The following is a 17,263-nucleotide window of genomic DNA, read 5'->3' as shown; positions in this document are numbered from 1 at the left end:
ATGATCTTGTTGATTATTTATTTTATACGTAGTAGTTTGTATCTCTTAATTCCCTACCTCCAACTGCCCCCCTTCCCTTCCCTCTCTCTTCTGGTATCGTCTAGTTTGTTCTCTTTACCTGGGGAAGCAACCTGTTTTCACTGGTAAGACTTTCCCAGGGAAGGACTGTGATCTCTGGGAAAAAGAACAGAGATTTGATATGCTAGGATGTAAGCAAATACCATGACTCCTTCCTCCACTTCCCAATAAAAGCTCTGCCACAATCTCCACCCCCAGCTCGGGAGTGATGGCTTTCCTTCCTCCTTGGGCCTGTGCACTAGTTGGTTGCATTTCTGTTTCTTTAGCAGGAGCTTTCAGTCTCTCAGATCTGTATCCCCCCCTGTGGAATGAGAGTCCTGGTCAGTTCAGTGACTACAGGGTGGAGAATGGAAAGTATGTTATTGATCCCTGGGTATACTCTAAGAGAATGGGGATGTATAAAATCCTCATGAACAAAACAGCCAGTTATTTTGAAAAATTTGCACCAGATAATGAACAAAATTTTTTATGGGGATTGCCTTTACAGCATGGCTGGCAATATACTACAGGTAAGAATGACCCTTGTTTTTATTCTAATGATCTTCCAATCTAACCATGTTGTAATTGGGAAGTGGAACTCTGTATACACCAAAGCATGTCTTTGAAAATTGATTCTTTTCTTTTTCCTCTTTTCCCCTCATAACCATTATTTTTCTACTGCTGCTTCTTCTCCTCCATCAATCTTTCTGTGTTGCCTGATTTGACTAGAAACTGCAATGGGGCATATGGCGTAGTTGCCAAACACAAAAAGACTTCATATCCAACCTATTGGCCATTCTACAAATATTTATTGAAGTCCTACTAGGTGCCAGACTCTATTCTAAGCACTGGGATGAACAAAACAGTCAAGGAGATATGGACTAAAAGCAGAAGTTGATCTCAAATTAGTTTGAATTTCGTAAAGTTCTAACTATGATAACCTATATATGGAGATGGAGAGAACAGGAGTGGCACCTTGTTCATGAGGATGTTTCTCTGCAAAAGATTGATTCCTTTCAAAAATAAAATACATTCTAGTGTTTAGTTAGAAGATATGTTTGGGCCAAAGACTCACAGATGATAAGATATTTTGGCTGACGGAGAAGCTCATGAAACAGAGTGGGTGCTTCCTTCACTCCATACTGATAACACCACCAATAAGGAAATTTGTTCTTTTCTGATGGAAAAAATATAGAGAGAAGATTAAGGTTTATCTAAGATCTGAGGAGGAGTCACATACAGGAGCTACCGAAGTTGGCAATTCATGCACCTTTGTCAGGTGATGTCTTGAGACTCAAACCAACTCCTATTTATCTGGCTTTCCTCAGAGTCCAAAAGATAGAGATCCAGGAGAAATTATTAGCACGTAGTCCACCATGGGAGGCATGCCAGACTCCGGGGCCTTGGGGGCCAGCGGTAGATGGAGGCTGAATGCTTTTCTTATTCTTTCATTACATTCACATATTATGATCAAGCCTGACTAAACTCATCCAATGATGGGCTTATACGTCTCCAGCATTTTCTAAAAGCAGCTGTGGGGTGCAGGTAAGTAAGTATTGCAGACCGTTTCCCTGCCGTCAAAGACCTTACAACACAATTGAAACAGGAAAGGTATTAGAAATTAAACAGAGAACAATAAATAACAACTCTTTGTTAAAAATTAAAGTGCAAAACAAGGGACACAGTGGAGTCAGCTGGAGTAATCAGAAGAAAAAAATGCATTTGAACTGAGATTTGAAATGTGGACAGAATTTCACTGTGGAAAAAGAAACAAAATCTACTAGGGAATAAAAGAATGAACAAAAGCAAAGGTTCTCGCGTGTAGCTGCACGTTGAAAACAAATACCTAGTTTTTAAAAATATCAATGCCTAGGTCCACCACCAGAAATTCTATTCTGATTTAATAATATGGAAAATTAAGCTACAGAACAGAGCCTGGAAATAGCATGGCATAGGTATACGTGACTGAGTGCAGGTGTGTGTGCACGCTCACGTGCGTGTGCAGTCTGAGGAATAATCAATTAGGAAAACTCACACTTGTAATATTCATGCAGGTTAACAGCATTAACAAGTTCTTTATCAATCATTGCTTTGAGAAGGATTACGTTAGGAAAAGGAGAATAATTACAAAAGCAAATGATATTCAAAACAGATAATCCAAAAGTGGAATACTGCGGTGATGTTAGATCAAGGAATAGAAATTGGTTCTGAGATGGGAAATGAAGGGTAAAGAGTGATAGGAAGATAAACACAAGTCATCAAAAGAGAAATGTTTGTGCATCTTTGCAAACAAACTGCGCCTAGGTAAGAAACAATTATTACCAGCTTCAAAATGTGCATAATAAATAATCCGTGCATCCTCTCTCTTCTAGGCAGATTAGTTGATCCCAGCCGAAGGACAGACTGTGGCTATGAATATGGAGATCGTTTGTGCATCTCTGTGGACAGCTGGTGGGCTGGTATGTTCATTTAATAGAAAAATAGGTAATAACCTTCCCGCAAAGAAAATATTCAACCTAAAATCTGAGGGACAGAGACAAAACAAAAACAGCACTATTCCTCTGTAAAAAGGAATTTACTTCATCATGTACCTTGTGGCCTTTATGTCACATTCTAGGATTTATGGCCACAATTTTAATAATGATTCCTTAGGACATATTTCACATGGGGACTGAATTGAGGAACAGCAAAGGACGATGGCCTTTGAACGACCAGCATTGGCAGTTAGATGGGAGGTCCCACTAGCCAGAGGGTCTCCAAGGACGAGGAAGGGTGAGAAAGGAGAGGACAAGAAAATAATGCTTTCTTCTCATTTTGCTCAGATAAACTGTGTTTAACTTTGAAACTCATAAAAATGTCAGAGATTAATCTACCACAAATTGTTCTATCAATCAGTAATCTAAGGCCTCTGTCGGATATTTAATACTAAAATAATTAGAAGGTAGTTTCTAATTCTTTAGATTTATTTTGTATTTTAGTAGTGAAATTAATTTACACTCACTTTCTTAGAGATATTTCCCAATAATTAGAAACAAGGTCACATTAAATTTCACTTTCTTGCAGTGACACACATCATATACACCTTTACCTATTTTTCTTATAGGATACCAATGGAGTCTTTTCAAAGACTCACAAATAGTCATGACTAGAGATCTAGAATTCAGGCTTCTTTTGTCTCACATGGACTCCATAGTTTGGAGTATAAGCCTGCTACCCTGGGGCATAGGACTGCATCCAAAATACATGTCTATGATGAAAAATGTTCTGCATCACCAGTGGGAATCAGTACAACAAGCTTTACAGTCAACTATATCATGATGTCTAAATTTGCTGGAATAGGTTCCATTTAGAGAGAAATTTAAAAAATCTTAATTCAGAGTTAATTTAATTATCCAAAGATCTATTGCCAACACTTACCCAACATTTTTGCTTTAAACACCTAATGTAAGACAAAGACTTTGCGATGTCATGGTTGCACATTAAACTTGGTTAAATAAAATACAAACTATCAATACTATAACCATATTAAGATAATTTAGAAAAGAATCACATTTCATGGTAAAACCCCAGCTAGAGGTGTTGTATCATTCTTTGCACAAGTAGATATCTTTCTTTCATTTTTACATAATGCTTTGAAAAATGAATGGTACCAAATTCATGAAAATTACTTTTTGTTTTAAAATATTGTAGTCAACTATTTTAGCCCATATTCATTTCTAATTGTAGGGTTATTAACAGAAACATGTTAAAGTTATGTATAGGATCCTTAGGGAGATTTTCAATATTTTGCAGTGACTTTTTTTCATGTTCCTGGATCTGTGAGTTTTTGCTTAATGGTTTACAGATTACTTTAAAATATCCTCTATCACATTTATTAGTGCTTGTGGTAATAACAAGTACTTTGCAATTACAGATATAAATTACTTTCTATGTGCACTACCCTTCCTTGCTGCGGTTGATTCTGGCATAATGGGGATATCATCAGATCAAGTCCTGCTTTTGCCACCACCCAAGGACCAGACAAAGTTTTGTCTTAATATTTCTAGTTGTCAGTCATCCTTTCCTAAGACGATGAAGAAGTGGAATGCCCTTTACAAGGTGCCTTTATTAAGTTTTATAATTTATTCTCTTAGGAGGTGGTAAGGTAATTTCTTTTCTTTTTTTTTGTATAATGCTTTCTGTTTAGGTTTTTGTGTGCATTATATGCTATAAAAACGTAAAATTTTATGCCAGCTATATTAATGTCATTACATTACAGCAGGGCATTACATGTCATTTACACCCTCTGAACCAATGCAGCATTAACAGAAAATCTATCCACTCTTCTCACCCTAAATAAGCCATACATAAATCTGAGAGCACATAGGATATCTCACTGAATGAAAGGATTATTCTGGTAAATTGAACCTTCAAGTCAACTGAGCAATAACACTTGGGAGAAATATGATTATGGAGTTGGTTTTAGAATAGTCAATTAACTTATTTCAAGTGATTTGATAAGCGGTCACAAATAGGTATATCTAAACAATTACGTGGCAATCAAAACCAAATATTCAGTGACCAAAATAAAATACATTGGTTAAGCACACTCATGAACCAAAATCAATGCTAAAAGATAGATTTACTAGTTCTATAGATTATTAGTTCATTTTTAAAGATGTGATTAAATTAAATATTCTGGTAACTTCCCCCTTTTCTTAATGTTAAACTTTTGTGGTAATTTCAACTATGGTAGCAGAAAAACAACTGCTAATCAAAAAGTAAAGTTCTCTAGGTCAGTATAAAATGTTGACTTTCGGGAAAACACATGCAGTTCATCTCTTATAGATGCACTCAATATTACTACTAATAATAGATAATTATTATAGTCTTTACAGAGTGTTAGTCACTAATGGCTTACACAAATTAATCCATAGAAACAAAATTTTCCTGTCATGTAGAATATTGCTAAATTGTAAATGTGAACAAAATTAAATTGTAGAGAATTGTTATAGTTGCTCAAATATGAATAAATTTCTTCTCTTTACTATAGCGTTTGCAGTCACCTTCTAGTAGCTTTGATGACTTGTTGAAGTACTTATGGGATGCACATCTCTCATCCTTGAAAGATGCTTACAAAATTTTTGAAGATAGGTAAGAATGGATCCCAAGTTATTTCTACTTAATACGGCAAATAATTTTTCGTCTTATTCATGCCTTTTTATTCGTTTTCTAATATAAATCTTCCTATTAAATGTTATATTTAATCATTGGGGATTTTAATGATGATGTGTGATTATTTTAGTATGATCAGGCTTAAAAATTGTTTTGTGAAGAAGGGGCAAAAATTTGAGAAAAAAAATCTAGTACCAACCAACCAACCAACCACCAGCTAACCAAACAACCAAACAAAAAAACATACAACAAATTTCTCTCTATTAAAAAAAAAAGAAAAGAAATCATCACTGTTTTTTTTAATCATAGGCACATAATATGGTAGCTACATACTTGGGGAAGAAAATTCAGTAGCATCAGGGTTTGCATACTAAATAGCCTAGAAGATTATCAAGCCACTCCACAGGTACACTTAGAAGTATTATACACCTAGATTTGAGAGTGTAAGAATGATTTGTGTTAAGATGTGAATAGCACTGTATTAGTTAGTGTTTTCCACAGAGACAGACCCAATAGGAGATGACAGATTTATAGATAGATGATAGATAGATATAGATTTTTTGTAAGGAACTGGCTCCTATGACTATGGAGGGTGGCAAATCTATAATTTGCAAAGCCAACGTCCAGTTCAAGTAAAAAGGCTGCAGCTGCTATAGAACCAGGAAGAGCCTATGTCTCAGTTTGAAGGCCATCAGCCAAGAGAATTCTCTCTTACTCACTGAAAGATTAATTTTTGTTCCAGTCAGGCTTTCAACTGATTGGAGGAAGCTTATCCACATTATAGAGGGCAAGTTGCTTTACTCCGTCTACAGATTTATATGGTAATATCTTCCAAAAATCCCCTCACAGAAATACCCAAAATAATGTTTGACCAAATATCTGGGCACCCTGTGGCCCAGTCAAGTTGGTGCATAAAATCAATGATTACAGACACTACTTAGGGGGTGGAGTCAATCCCCAAGAGTGAAGTATGGGCTAGAAATCTGGGTATAGTATAAAACAGGAACAACAACAACAACCAAAATCAGGGCTCATTGGCATTATACAAGCAAATTTGTAAATCCACGCAAGAATGTTGGGTACCTCATATTCCACTGGTTGTTGTCTGTCTCATGAACTCCATCACCCAGTAAGGTAAATAAATCAGCAGATTCACAGCATATGTCCTTCTTTACCTATTGGTTTCAACAACTAGGTATTAAATTGGGCAATCCAAACAGTGATAAACTCAGTTTTCTCAACTTTGAACTTGTAATAATAACAGTACATACTACATAGGGTAATTTTGGGGATTAAATCTATCTATGCATCATGCTTAACTATCATCATCACAAGAGGCAGTAGAGGGCAATTGTAAAGAACATGAACTTTAAAGCCAAGTTGCTAGGGTTTCAGTCCTGACTCTGCAATTAATTAGATGCGAGGCCCTGTATTGCATCCAGTTTTCTCACACGAATGTGAGGCACAATCAACAGCCATTAACCCTCAGCGTCATATGACAGTAAGTGTTGATTGCTCACGTGCCTGAGGTTTAGCCGGGCAGCTCTGCGGATCTTTCCTGGGCTCATGTCATGTTGGCTGATTTTTACCGGCCCCACAGGGGCGAGTGGGAAAGCTCAGCTCTGCTCCACTTGTCTCTCGTTCTCCATCAGGCAAGCCTGGGTGTTCTTCACTGTGATGACAGAATAGCAAGAGAGAGAAACCAAGTGTGAAAATGCATTTTAAGCTTATGCTGTGTCAAGTGGGCTAATATTTAATTTTTAATTGAAGTATAGTTGATTGACAATATTGTGTTAGTTTTAGGTATACAGCAAGGTAATTTGGTTTTATAATATATGTATATAAATATATATATTTATATACATGTATATGTACATAAATATATATATATTTATATACATGTATATGTACATATATACATACATATGTATCTATATTATTTTTTATTCTTTTCCATTATAGTTTATTACAAGATATTGAATATAGTCCCCTGTGCTATACAGTACATCCTTATTTATCTATTTTATACATGGTAGTGTGTATGTGGGGAAGGGGCACTGGAAAATGACAAGCCAAAAAACAGGGACATAGAGAGTATTGAAGAATTGAGGCCATGTTTACAATCTGTACAGCCTGGGAACGTCCTTAAAACCTCATGAGTTACTTTCTTTAGGTAAAAATAAATACTAGTTGTTTCTTTACATGAGACAATACTGAACCCTGTGTAGTCTACATATACCTAAATAAAACTGTGGTCCTGGATCCCCAGATTGGCTGGTACATGTATATATTTTATGTTTTAAAATATATTTTAAATTAAAATGAGCCTTTTAAGGTGTATTTTTCTTTTTGCTTGGACATATTTTAACTGACTTATTGGTTCAATTGTTCAATAGCACATTCAATAGAATAATGTGAAAGGCTTCCATTGAATTTCACTTGTGCTCCTATGGCCTCTGTGTCTTGATCTGGTGCCCATATCCCTTTCCCCCTTTCCTAGTGTTGCTGACTCCCCTGCAATTTGTTTAACCCATTGTTACTAGGGACATGTGGCTATTGGTCAAAATCCGTATGAATTCACATTTCCTTTAATCCTCACTTCATAATCAGCTGTGATGTGACTAAAAATAGTCAACTGTGAATCCAAACCAAACTCTTTCATTAAGAGTCCACTGTATGCAGTCTTCCACTTCTGGGTGTTAGAGGCAGGGAGGAGCCTGTGTGCATGTGAATGAAACACAGCAAGGTTTCTTCTCTGGGCTATGTCATGATTTGCTTAACATTGACAAACATGATGCAAATGTTTTCTGTTTAATAGACCCTACATATGTACTTTGGAAACAGAAAAATTAGGATATAACCTAATTACTAGAAAATTGAATATAATCTAACGAGAAAACAAACTTTTAAATATGTGAGTAGTATAGTGCTTTGGGAATATAGTGGAGTAGGAAATAGTTGATTCCACCTCAGGTGGGATGGCAAACTTTGTGAAGGAGGTGACACCTATGATGAGACTTAAAAGAGAATGTAACTGGTGAGCAAAGCAGGGAGTAGACAGTGTTTCAGGGGGAACAACTTCGTTCAAAACCTGCAAGTTGTTCAGCAGTGGGTGGGGACAGGAGCCATGAATTATATAGTTATAAAACTAATTACTACACCCTAACCTTTCCACTGTAATAACTTGTTCCCCAAATAGGTGAGAGTTTGGTTTCCCGGAAGATTTCCTCCACTAGAATAAAACCCATGTATTCAGAAAATCAGACCAGAAAATCAGACATCTGTCTCTCTAGGGTGCTCAGTGTTTTAGGGGTCTCCTGACGCTAGGAAATCAACAGTTTTACTAAGGCTGTCTGAGTCTAGCAGAGATTTTACCTTGGAAACTTTGATTTTTATCTGCACATTTCTACTACTTAGTCATAGTCTAACACCTGGTTATATGATTCCCAAGGTATAAGGTATCTGGTTAATAGAGATAAAAAACTCAAAATAAAATATAAACAACTGATGCGATGGTCTTTCCAAATTTAAAATTTTAATTAGTTATATCTTCAAAGGCAGGCACTCAAGCCATCACATTCTAAAACTAAAACCTAGATTCTTAGTTTGTTGGCAGAAGGTGATCTTTCCTAGAAAATGATGGGGCTGAAATTCTGAGTGGAGTAATTATAATTGTACATGTTTCCACTTGTCTTTTAGGTTAGAATATTATTCTAAACCAGAAGCAGATTTTGGAAGAGATTGGTGTGTGGCTTTGGACTATTTAGCTGCAGCCAGCTTTCCTACAACCTTTATTCAAGTATCTGGGTTCCAGAAGGGCCTGCCACCACGAGTGCTTGTTGATGGGGATAAAGCCCCCTTCATCAGTGACTTTACTGACTTTCAGAACACAGTCCTGCTTGGTCTAAATCTTCTTCACCAAGTGGATAACGCTACAGGTAAAGGCCTTATAAACAATACCTTAAAGAAAATCAATATTGTGTTGAATAGATAAAGGAAGAAATAATGATTATCAGAGATATATGTTGTTAAAGCACATACTCTGAAAGAAAGTCATGTTTCTTAAGGGTATCCATTACACACATTTTGGTCCTTGCATTCATGGCTTGTCCTTTCTTATGGGTCCTGTTAGACTGCACCCCACAGTCCTGCAATCCTTGCAACAGCCCAGCCATGTCAGCCATTTACCGGACAGGAAATCTTACAAAGTCAGAGGCAAAGGGCCTGGAGCGACACCCCACGGTGGTACAGCCAATAGCCGGCAGGACACAGTAACAACCTTCGCTACACAGGGGAGGAGGAGGCTATTAGTTATAAGGGACGTGACATCAGAAGGGCTCCTTGGTTTCCAGGGGGATTGTTGGAATATGCCTCCCCTCAGCTCTTTGGGTTAGAAACTTGCATGGGCCACTGTTTCCTGTTGAGTACCCAACATACTGGAGCCATTTGGTCCAAGGACTAGAACAATCATTAGCTGAGGGTTGAGCTGATCACGAAGGTAGCTACTGATTAAAGTTTCAGCTTAGGAGGGGGAAGCAATCATGCACATAAATTAAGGGTAAGGCAGTGCCGGGTGGAGTAAGGCATATACAGACAGCAAGAGAGCAGCCATCTTATGGGGCCTGACCATACAGGTCCTTATTTACCCATGAAGCTACCAGACTACTTCATGTACTTTATTCATCTACAAACACAGATATATTCTTTTTTGTTGTTGTTGTTATAGTATTTTTTTTAAAGAAAATCCTTAATATCACTCTCAGATTTAGAAAAAAAAAAAAAGAAAACCTGCCGTGATTAATGACAAAACTAGCAAACTGACTTACGTGAGTTCCCTCCATCCAGCCTTACTAGTCATGGCAGAAGTATTCTGCTTTAGCCCCTTAATTGTAGGGTTTCCTAGCAGAGTGAAAACCAGAAGAAATCTTTAATTGCAAGTTTGACTCACTACATCATCCTAATTTTCCAGACATGCTCTTAGGCAGTGAACCAAACTTAAAACATAATTAAAATATTAGTATTTTAAAAACAAAAAAATGAATCTGAAATATTTAAAAGACATAAAAGCAAAGTAAACATTAAACTATAAGTTTTTGAACTCTTATTTGCATTAAGTAGAGTAAAGAACCCAAATGTCTTAGGGGCTTCATACAACTGAAGTCTTTTCTTGCTCCAGTAATGGTTCCAGGGCAGTGTTCTCAGTCCGTGGCAGCTTTCCTTCACACAATGAGTAGCAGACTGAACATCCTTACATCTGTGGTTCTTCCAGCCCCTGGCCTCTACATTATTCACATTTCACCAGCAGAAAGACACTATAGTGTTGGAGAAAGCCTGGATATTTCTCTCACTTCATCTCATACTCTATTGGTATGAAATAGCCACATTGTCCCATATCTGGACGCAAAGGGGGCTAAGGAATTAAATTGTTGCCCAGGAACCACTGTTGTGTGACAAATCTACACCATGAAAGGAGATGCATGAATTTTAGGAGTCACCTAGCCATCTTTGCCAAATTATTACATAGTATAATTGCATTCTAGGCCTGGATGGTATAAGCTGGCTCTTACCTGTTAACATGTAAAGGGTAAAGAACTGAGTCAAGAGTTGAAAGTCCTTGAAAGCTTGGAAAGCCCATACTACAATATTTTATTACAAGATTCAATTTTATTGAAATTTAGCTTTGGATTTAATATGTGGTTGTGAGTTACTCTCACAAGAAAAAAATTGGTGATTAAATATTGAAAACTACTGATTTAAAAAAAAAACTTTGATAGCATAATTGTTTAGATATCACATAATAAGGCATTTACTATTATCTATCCATTATTCTCATGGCCAACCACTCTCCACATTCCCACTGACACTCAGATTTCAGGAACAGTGCCAAAGGCCTTGGAATTTCCAAATAAGCAGAGGATAGGGAAAACATATATTACAAGCAAAGCATAATTAAAATACAAATAGTGCCATTTAAAAATGAACATTTTAAATTAATTCAATAGAAATACATATTTACATTCACAAAAATACTTTCAAAGTATCATTTAACACTTTTTAGTCTCCAGAAGTATTTTGTGATGTTCTTCACAAGGAACCTGAGTTAAATTCATTTGAATAATAAAATAATAAAATAATAAAATTTGAATAAATAAGTAAAATCAAACTTTTCAGGCCTCAAGTTAGCTCTTTAACATTTTCATTGATGAAAAGAATTGGCACGGAGGAGTTTTTTTTATTTCTAATTATGTAAAATTCTCAACAACCTCTCCATCTTCAGAGGCAACAGCTTTTAATCCTTGACTACACATATTCTAACACTAGAGAACTCATATTAAAGCTGAGAAATAATATTAGGTAATAAATAAGTAGTAAGAAAAGAAAGCTTGCATAGGTTTTTTGTTTTTTTCATGGGTGATATTGAAAATAAACAATGAAGACTGAGTGAAGGTTCAAAACTGTCAGAAGCTAGATTCAAGGTAATGAAATTCAAAGTGCTTTAAAAACTTATTAAACTTTACGTTTCAAGGCTGAGGCCAGCTGACCCCTTCGCTGCCCCCATCTTGACCAAGAAGGTCATTGCCTCATCCTCCTTTCTTTGAATGGGGACAACTGTTTGCTGAAGTGTGATGCGTGAAGAAGTGGGAGAAAATGAGCTTGGGCATCTCAAAAGCTTCAATTCAGATAGCAACATAGGAGGCTCCTGAGCTTACCTCTTTCAACAGACACACCTAATCTAGGGCTACATACAAAACAATTCCTTCTGGAAAGAATCCAGAAACTAGCTGAGTGACTCCTACACATCAGGCGAATGAGAAAAAAAATCCCACATTGAAACAGGAAGGAGGATCTGTGCTATAAACCCCGCCACCCCCACCCCTGCACAGTGACACATGCCTCGGAGGGATCTTACAACTCCCAGATTCTCCCTGAGTAGCGAAGGGTTTGGATCTGCCATCTCAGCTTTTAAGACTTCCACCTGAGAGATGGGCCGCCAAAACATCTAGCTTTGAAAGGCAACAGGGATGGCATCCATGAGACCCAGGAGGCTGAAGTAAATGAGAGATACTTCTCAAAGGGCTTGTGCAAACTCACTGTGGCAAGCCCCTCAGAGCCCAAAGCAGAGGCAGCAGACTGAAATGGGCCCAGTCTTTCCATGAAAGAGGCCTATTTGCTTATCTTAATAGCTGCAGACTGAACGGCAGTCTTGTAATTTAATGCACATCAAGGGGCTGGCTACAATATTCTCCAGAGACTGGAATCCCATTGATGCCATATTCACGCTCTTCCTCTGTCTCTCTCCAAATTGCTGATATATCCTGGAAAGGAAATTGTGCACACATTTGGTGCCCCACTTTTTTACAGCTGCCATGCTAGGGGATACCCCTTGAGTGCCTGGCTGCAGTCTCCAGCAGAGTTTAAGTTCATGGGTTCCACAGGACTGTAACAAACAAAAGCTATTGCCTGAGGATCCAGCTTACAATCAGCCTACATCTAGGTGCTACCTGAGATCCTCCCCTTGGGAAAATGACAGGTCTTGGCACACCCTCAATTACTGGAAGACACTAAGAACAAAAAAAAAAAAATTGCTTAGACAATCACAAAGATTGAGAAACAACCAAGAACTGGGTCAGGGTTAAATGATAAATTTCATGTCCTATACAAGGCCACTCCTTCAAGACAGGGAGGGATGGCTGTTTGATACAATGCATAGAAATCAAAACAGAAAGTCAAGAAATGTGAAGAAAAAAGGAATATGTTCCAAATGAAAGAACAAGATAACACCTCAGAAGAAAACCCTAATGAAACAGAGATAAGTGATTACCTGATAAAGAGTTCAAAATATTGGTCATGAAATGCTCACTGGGGTCAGGAGAACAATGCATGAACATTGTAAAGTAAAAAAGTAAAAGTAAAAAAATTTGACGCAGAGAAGATACCAGATAGAAATCGCAGAGCTGAAGAATACAATAGCTGAACTAAAAAATTCAATAGAGGGGCTCAGCCACAGACTGTTGAAGTGGAAGAAAGGATCAACGAACTCAAAGACAAGGCCGTGAAATTCATCCAACTAAAGAAGCATGGAATTCCCTGGTTGTCCAGTGGTTAGGACTCTGCGCTTCCACTGAACTGCTGGGGGCATGGATTCGACGCCTGGTCGGAGAACTAAGATCCCAGTGTGACCAAAAAAAAAAAAAAAAAAAATTAAACAGAGTAAAGATAGCTTAAGTTCCAAATAAAATGAACCTAAGGAGACCCACACCAAGACACATTATAATTAAATTATTCAAAAGTTAAAGACAAGGAGAGACTCTTAAAAATAACAGAAGAGGGGTTTCCCTGGTGGCGTAGTGGTTGAGAGTCCGCCTGCCAATGCAGGGGACACGGGTTCGTGCCCCGGTCCAGGAAGATCCCACATGCTGCGGAGCGGCTAGGCCTGTGAGCCATGGCTGCTGAGCCTGCGCATCCGGAGCCTGTGCTCCGCAGCGGGAGAGGCCACAACAGTGAGAGGCCCGCGTACCACAAAAAAAAAAAAAAAAAAAAAAAAACAGAAGAAAAACAACTTATTATGTAGAAGGGAACATCCATAAGACTGTCAGCAGGTTTTTCAGCAGGAGCTTTGCAGGCCAGAGGGAGTGGCACAATATATTCAAAGCACTTGAAAGAAAACCCTGCCAGACAAGAGTGGCAAAGCAAAGCTGTTTGTCAGAATTGAAGGCAGATTTTTGAAGAAAAGCAAAAGCTGGAGTTCATCACCATGAAGCAGCCTTATAAGAAATGTTAAAGGGACTTTTTAAAGCTGAAACAAAAGGGTGCTAATTAGTAACAGGAAAACATATAAAATATGTCTCATTGATAAAGGTAAAATACAGTTAAATTCAGAATAATCTAATGTTGTAATGGTGGTGGGTTAATCATTTATGAATCTAGTATGAAGATTAAAAGACTAAAGAGTAAAAATAACTATAACTACAATTACTTGTTAATGGGTACATAAGACAAGAGATGTCAATTGTGACACTGAGAACATAAAACTTGGGGGATGGGGCGTGAGAGTAAAAATGAAGAACTTTAGAATGTCTTCAAACTTAAGTTGTAGGCTTAAAGTAGACTGTTATAAATATAACATATTTTATGTTAAGTCTCATGGTAACCACAAAGCAAAACTCTATAGTAGATACAAAAAAAGGTAAAGAGAAAGGAATCTAAGCATATCCTACAGAAAATCATCAGTCACATAGAAAGAGAGCAAGAAAAGAAGAAAAGCACAAAGGAATTATAAAACAACCAGAAACAACGAACAAAATGGCAATAAGTCCATACCTATTAATAATTACTTTAACTGTCAATGGACTAAATTCTCCAATCAAAAGACATAGAATGGCTGAGTGGATAAAAGGTAAGACCCAACTGCATGCTGCCTACAAGAGACTCACCTCAGCTTTAAGGAAACTCAGACTGAAAGTGAAGGGTTGGAAAAAGATATCCCATGCAAATGGAAACCAAAAGAACGCTCAGGTAGCTATACTTATATCAGAAAAAATAGACTTTAAGACAAACATTGTAAGAAGAGACAAAGAGGATCAGTATATAATAATAAAGGTTCAATTCCACAGGAGGATACAACATTTGTAAATATTTATGCACCCAACATAGGAGGACCTAAATATATAAAGCACGTATTAACAGATCTGAAGGGAGAAATAAATAGCAAAAAAATAATACTAGGGGACTTCAACATATCAATAGATAGATCATCCAGGGAGAAAATCAATAAGGAAACATCTAGGATTGAAGAGTATTTTGGCGATTATTAGAGTTTGCAAACCACTGGCCCAATAATGGATCAAGGCATTTTCGTTTGGTCTACAAATATAAATATTTAAAATATCACATTATTTGTGAACATATAATAATGATAAATTTCATGAAAAGAATCTAAATTTCTGAGACTCTCCTAAAAACATTATAATGCAGGGTATGGTGGGCCCATATTTCTGCATGTCACCAAGTTCCTGAAGTTGAGTAGGAACTGCCTCTCCTTGAAATAGTTTTTATAGCTACCAACACTACTAATTTTCTTTTTTATTTTCTCTTTATTATTCTCCCTCTTTATTTCCACCCCAGATTTATCTTAAGGTGAAATTCCAGGATCCCTGAATTCCCTCCATGGGTTTTCACATGGCCAGGTCTGCAAACATCTGGCCCCAGTGAACAGTGTCCCATGGACACAGCAATCCTTGGGTGCACAGCTGCACAGTGCACAACCCCCACTACTAATTTTCTATATTTATCTAATCTCAAACATTTATGTTACCTTCCTAGTCTCTGTGGACATTAGCTTTTGCAGCCTCCAATATAAGTAATGACTAGTGTTATATATATGAGTTAAATCCCTCAAGGAATGAGTACTGGTAATTGTGCAGTATCAATAGATCACATTTTTTTGCCCCTATGCAAAATCAAAACCAGTTGAGACAAGCAAAGGAATGAGTGAATGGAACCTCAGCTTTAATGCTGGAAAACAATTGAAGAATATGATTTAGGCATGCAGCAACAATGTTCTTCCTACTACATACCCTTACTCTAGACCTGGGAAAGGCCACCCAAAGGAAAGTTTGCAGAATAGGTCAGTATCCTAGTATCACTTCCTCACTAGTCTAGATAGGAAAAAGAGAAAAAGAGCTATTCCTGGATCTTCGGACTTTAGTAGATTAGCTCTAGCCAATTGAAAAGCATGAACTGAAGGCTCACACCCATTAATCAGGTAACATGCTTTATCTCCATGGAAAGGAGCAAAGGATGTTCATGAAAATAGCTCTTAATGGAAATTAAGCATTATCCTCCTATCCCCAAAGAGCCTAGGAAAAAAAAGAAGTATACCTGGGACCAAGTATTCTGGATACTGCCAAACTGTTACCTCTTATACAGTAACAGATCTAACCTAAAATATTTCTTCTTTTCAAAAACTGTTTTTAAAACTCTAACTTATTTTCTCTTTAGTGAAAATGCACTTTAATTGCTGTACATTTTACTGATTTATTTTTAAGTATATGTAATATATTAAAACTTAAAAAGTCTAAGTGACACATCAAATGAAAACAAAGTATTCTTTACCATCTTTCTTCACTTGTATCTCTTGGTCTTCCACCTAATTTTAAAAAATCAGTCCTTGGTGCAAATTTATTGAATTTTAAAAAATACTTAAAACAGTGCAAATATGAATAAATAAAACCTATGTTGTCTGTACAAATGAAATTATACTCACTGCTCTGCACTATACTTTTTACTAAAAAATCTTCATGGAGCTTTTTCTGTATCAGGACATATTGATCCAACCCACTCTGTTTAAATGATATGTAGTGTTTCATTTAATGAATATACCATAACTGTGGACATTATTTTCCGTTATAAGGTGGTAGCAATAATGTAACAATGGCATTTTATGTATACATTTCTTGCCATAATTTATTATTTTACCAATAAATGTGTAGAAAGGAACTGTATTCAAGTTGATGGGTCATATATTGCCAAATGGTATTCAAAAAAATTTTCAGGAGTTTACATTTTTGTTATAAAACTATGAATTAAGGTTCTTATTTTCTCCAACCTACTATCATATAGCAATTTCTATAATTTGTGTGTAATGTAGAAAGTGCTACTTCACTCATATGAATTTACAATTCTTTGACTGTGTTTGTGTGCTTTTCCCAGTTTTCTGGTTAATTGCTTATATTTCTTACTGATTTTTGTATGAAGATCTGGTCAATTAATTTTAAATTAAAAAACTTTATGTGTATAATTATCATGTAATGTACATATATATTTGTATCCAAAATACATAGAATTAAAAAAAATAAACATTTTAGCAAATGCATATACATTTAAATTTACATGTAATTATTTTATATTTTTCCCAGATTCACTATCTTTGACTATATGGAAAATTTTAATGAAGACACAGGTTGCAAAGAAGCTAGCTCAAGAGATTTCTGAAGCAATCCTTGCAATCTTTAATCCAACGTTTCTGGAAATGATTAATGAATTAAAATGA

General features: G+C 36.6%; 1 protein-coding gene across 1 annotated transcript; it reads left to right on the top strand.

The window, feature by feature from the left end:
- Positions 1-286: 286 nt before the first annotated feature.
- On the top strand, positions 287-17,263 carry C12H6orf58 (chromosome 12 C6orf58 homolog). Its single transcript, XM_060167671.1, has 6 exons — positions 287-587; positions 2,430-2,516; positions 3,971-4,155; positions 5,090-5,190; positions 8,911-9,149; positions 17,130-17,263. Exons 1-6 carry the CDS (start codon positions 287-289, stop codon positions 17,261-17,263), a joined length of 1,047 nt encoding a protein of 348 aa, XP_060023654.1.

The sequence above is a fragment of the Lagenorhynchus albirostris genome, chromosome 12 (assembly GCF_949774975.1).
Source record: "Lagenorhynchus albirostris chromosome 12, mLagAlb1.1, whole genome shotgun sequence".
Taxonomy (NCBI): Eukaryota; Metazoa; Chordata; class Mammalia; order Artiodactyla; family Delphinidae; genus Lagenorhynchus; species Lagenorhynchus albirostris.
Note: the sequence above shows the minus strand (reverse complement) of the source record. Positions and strands in the feature narration are given on the sequence as shown.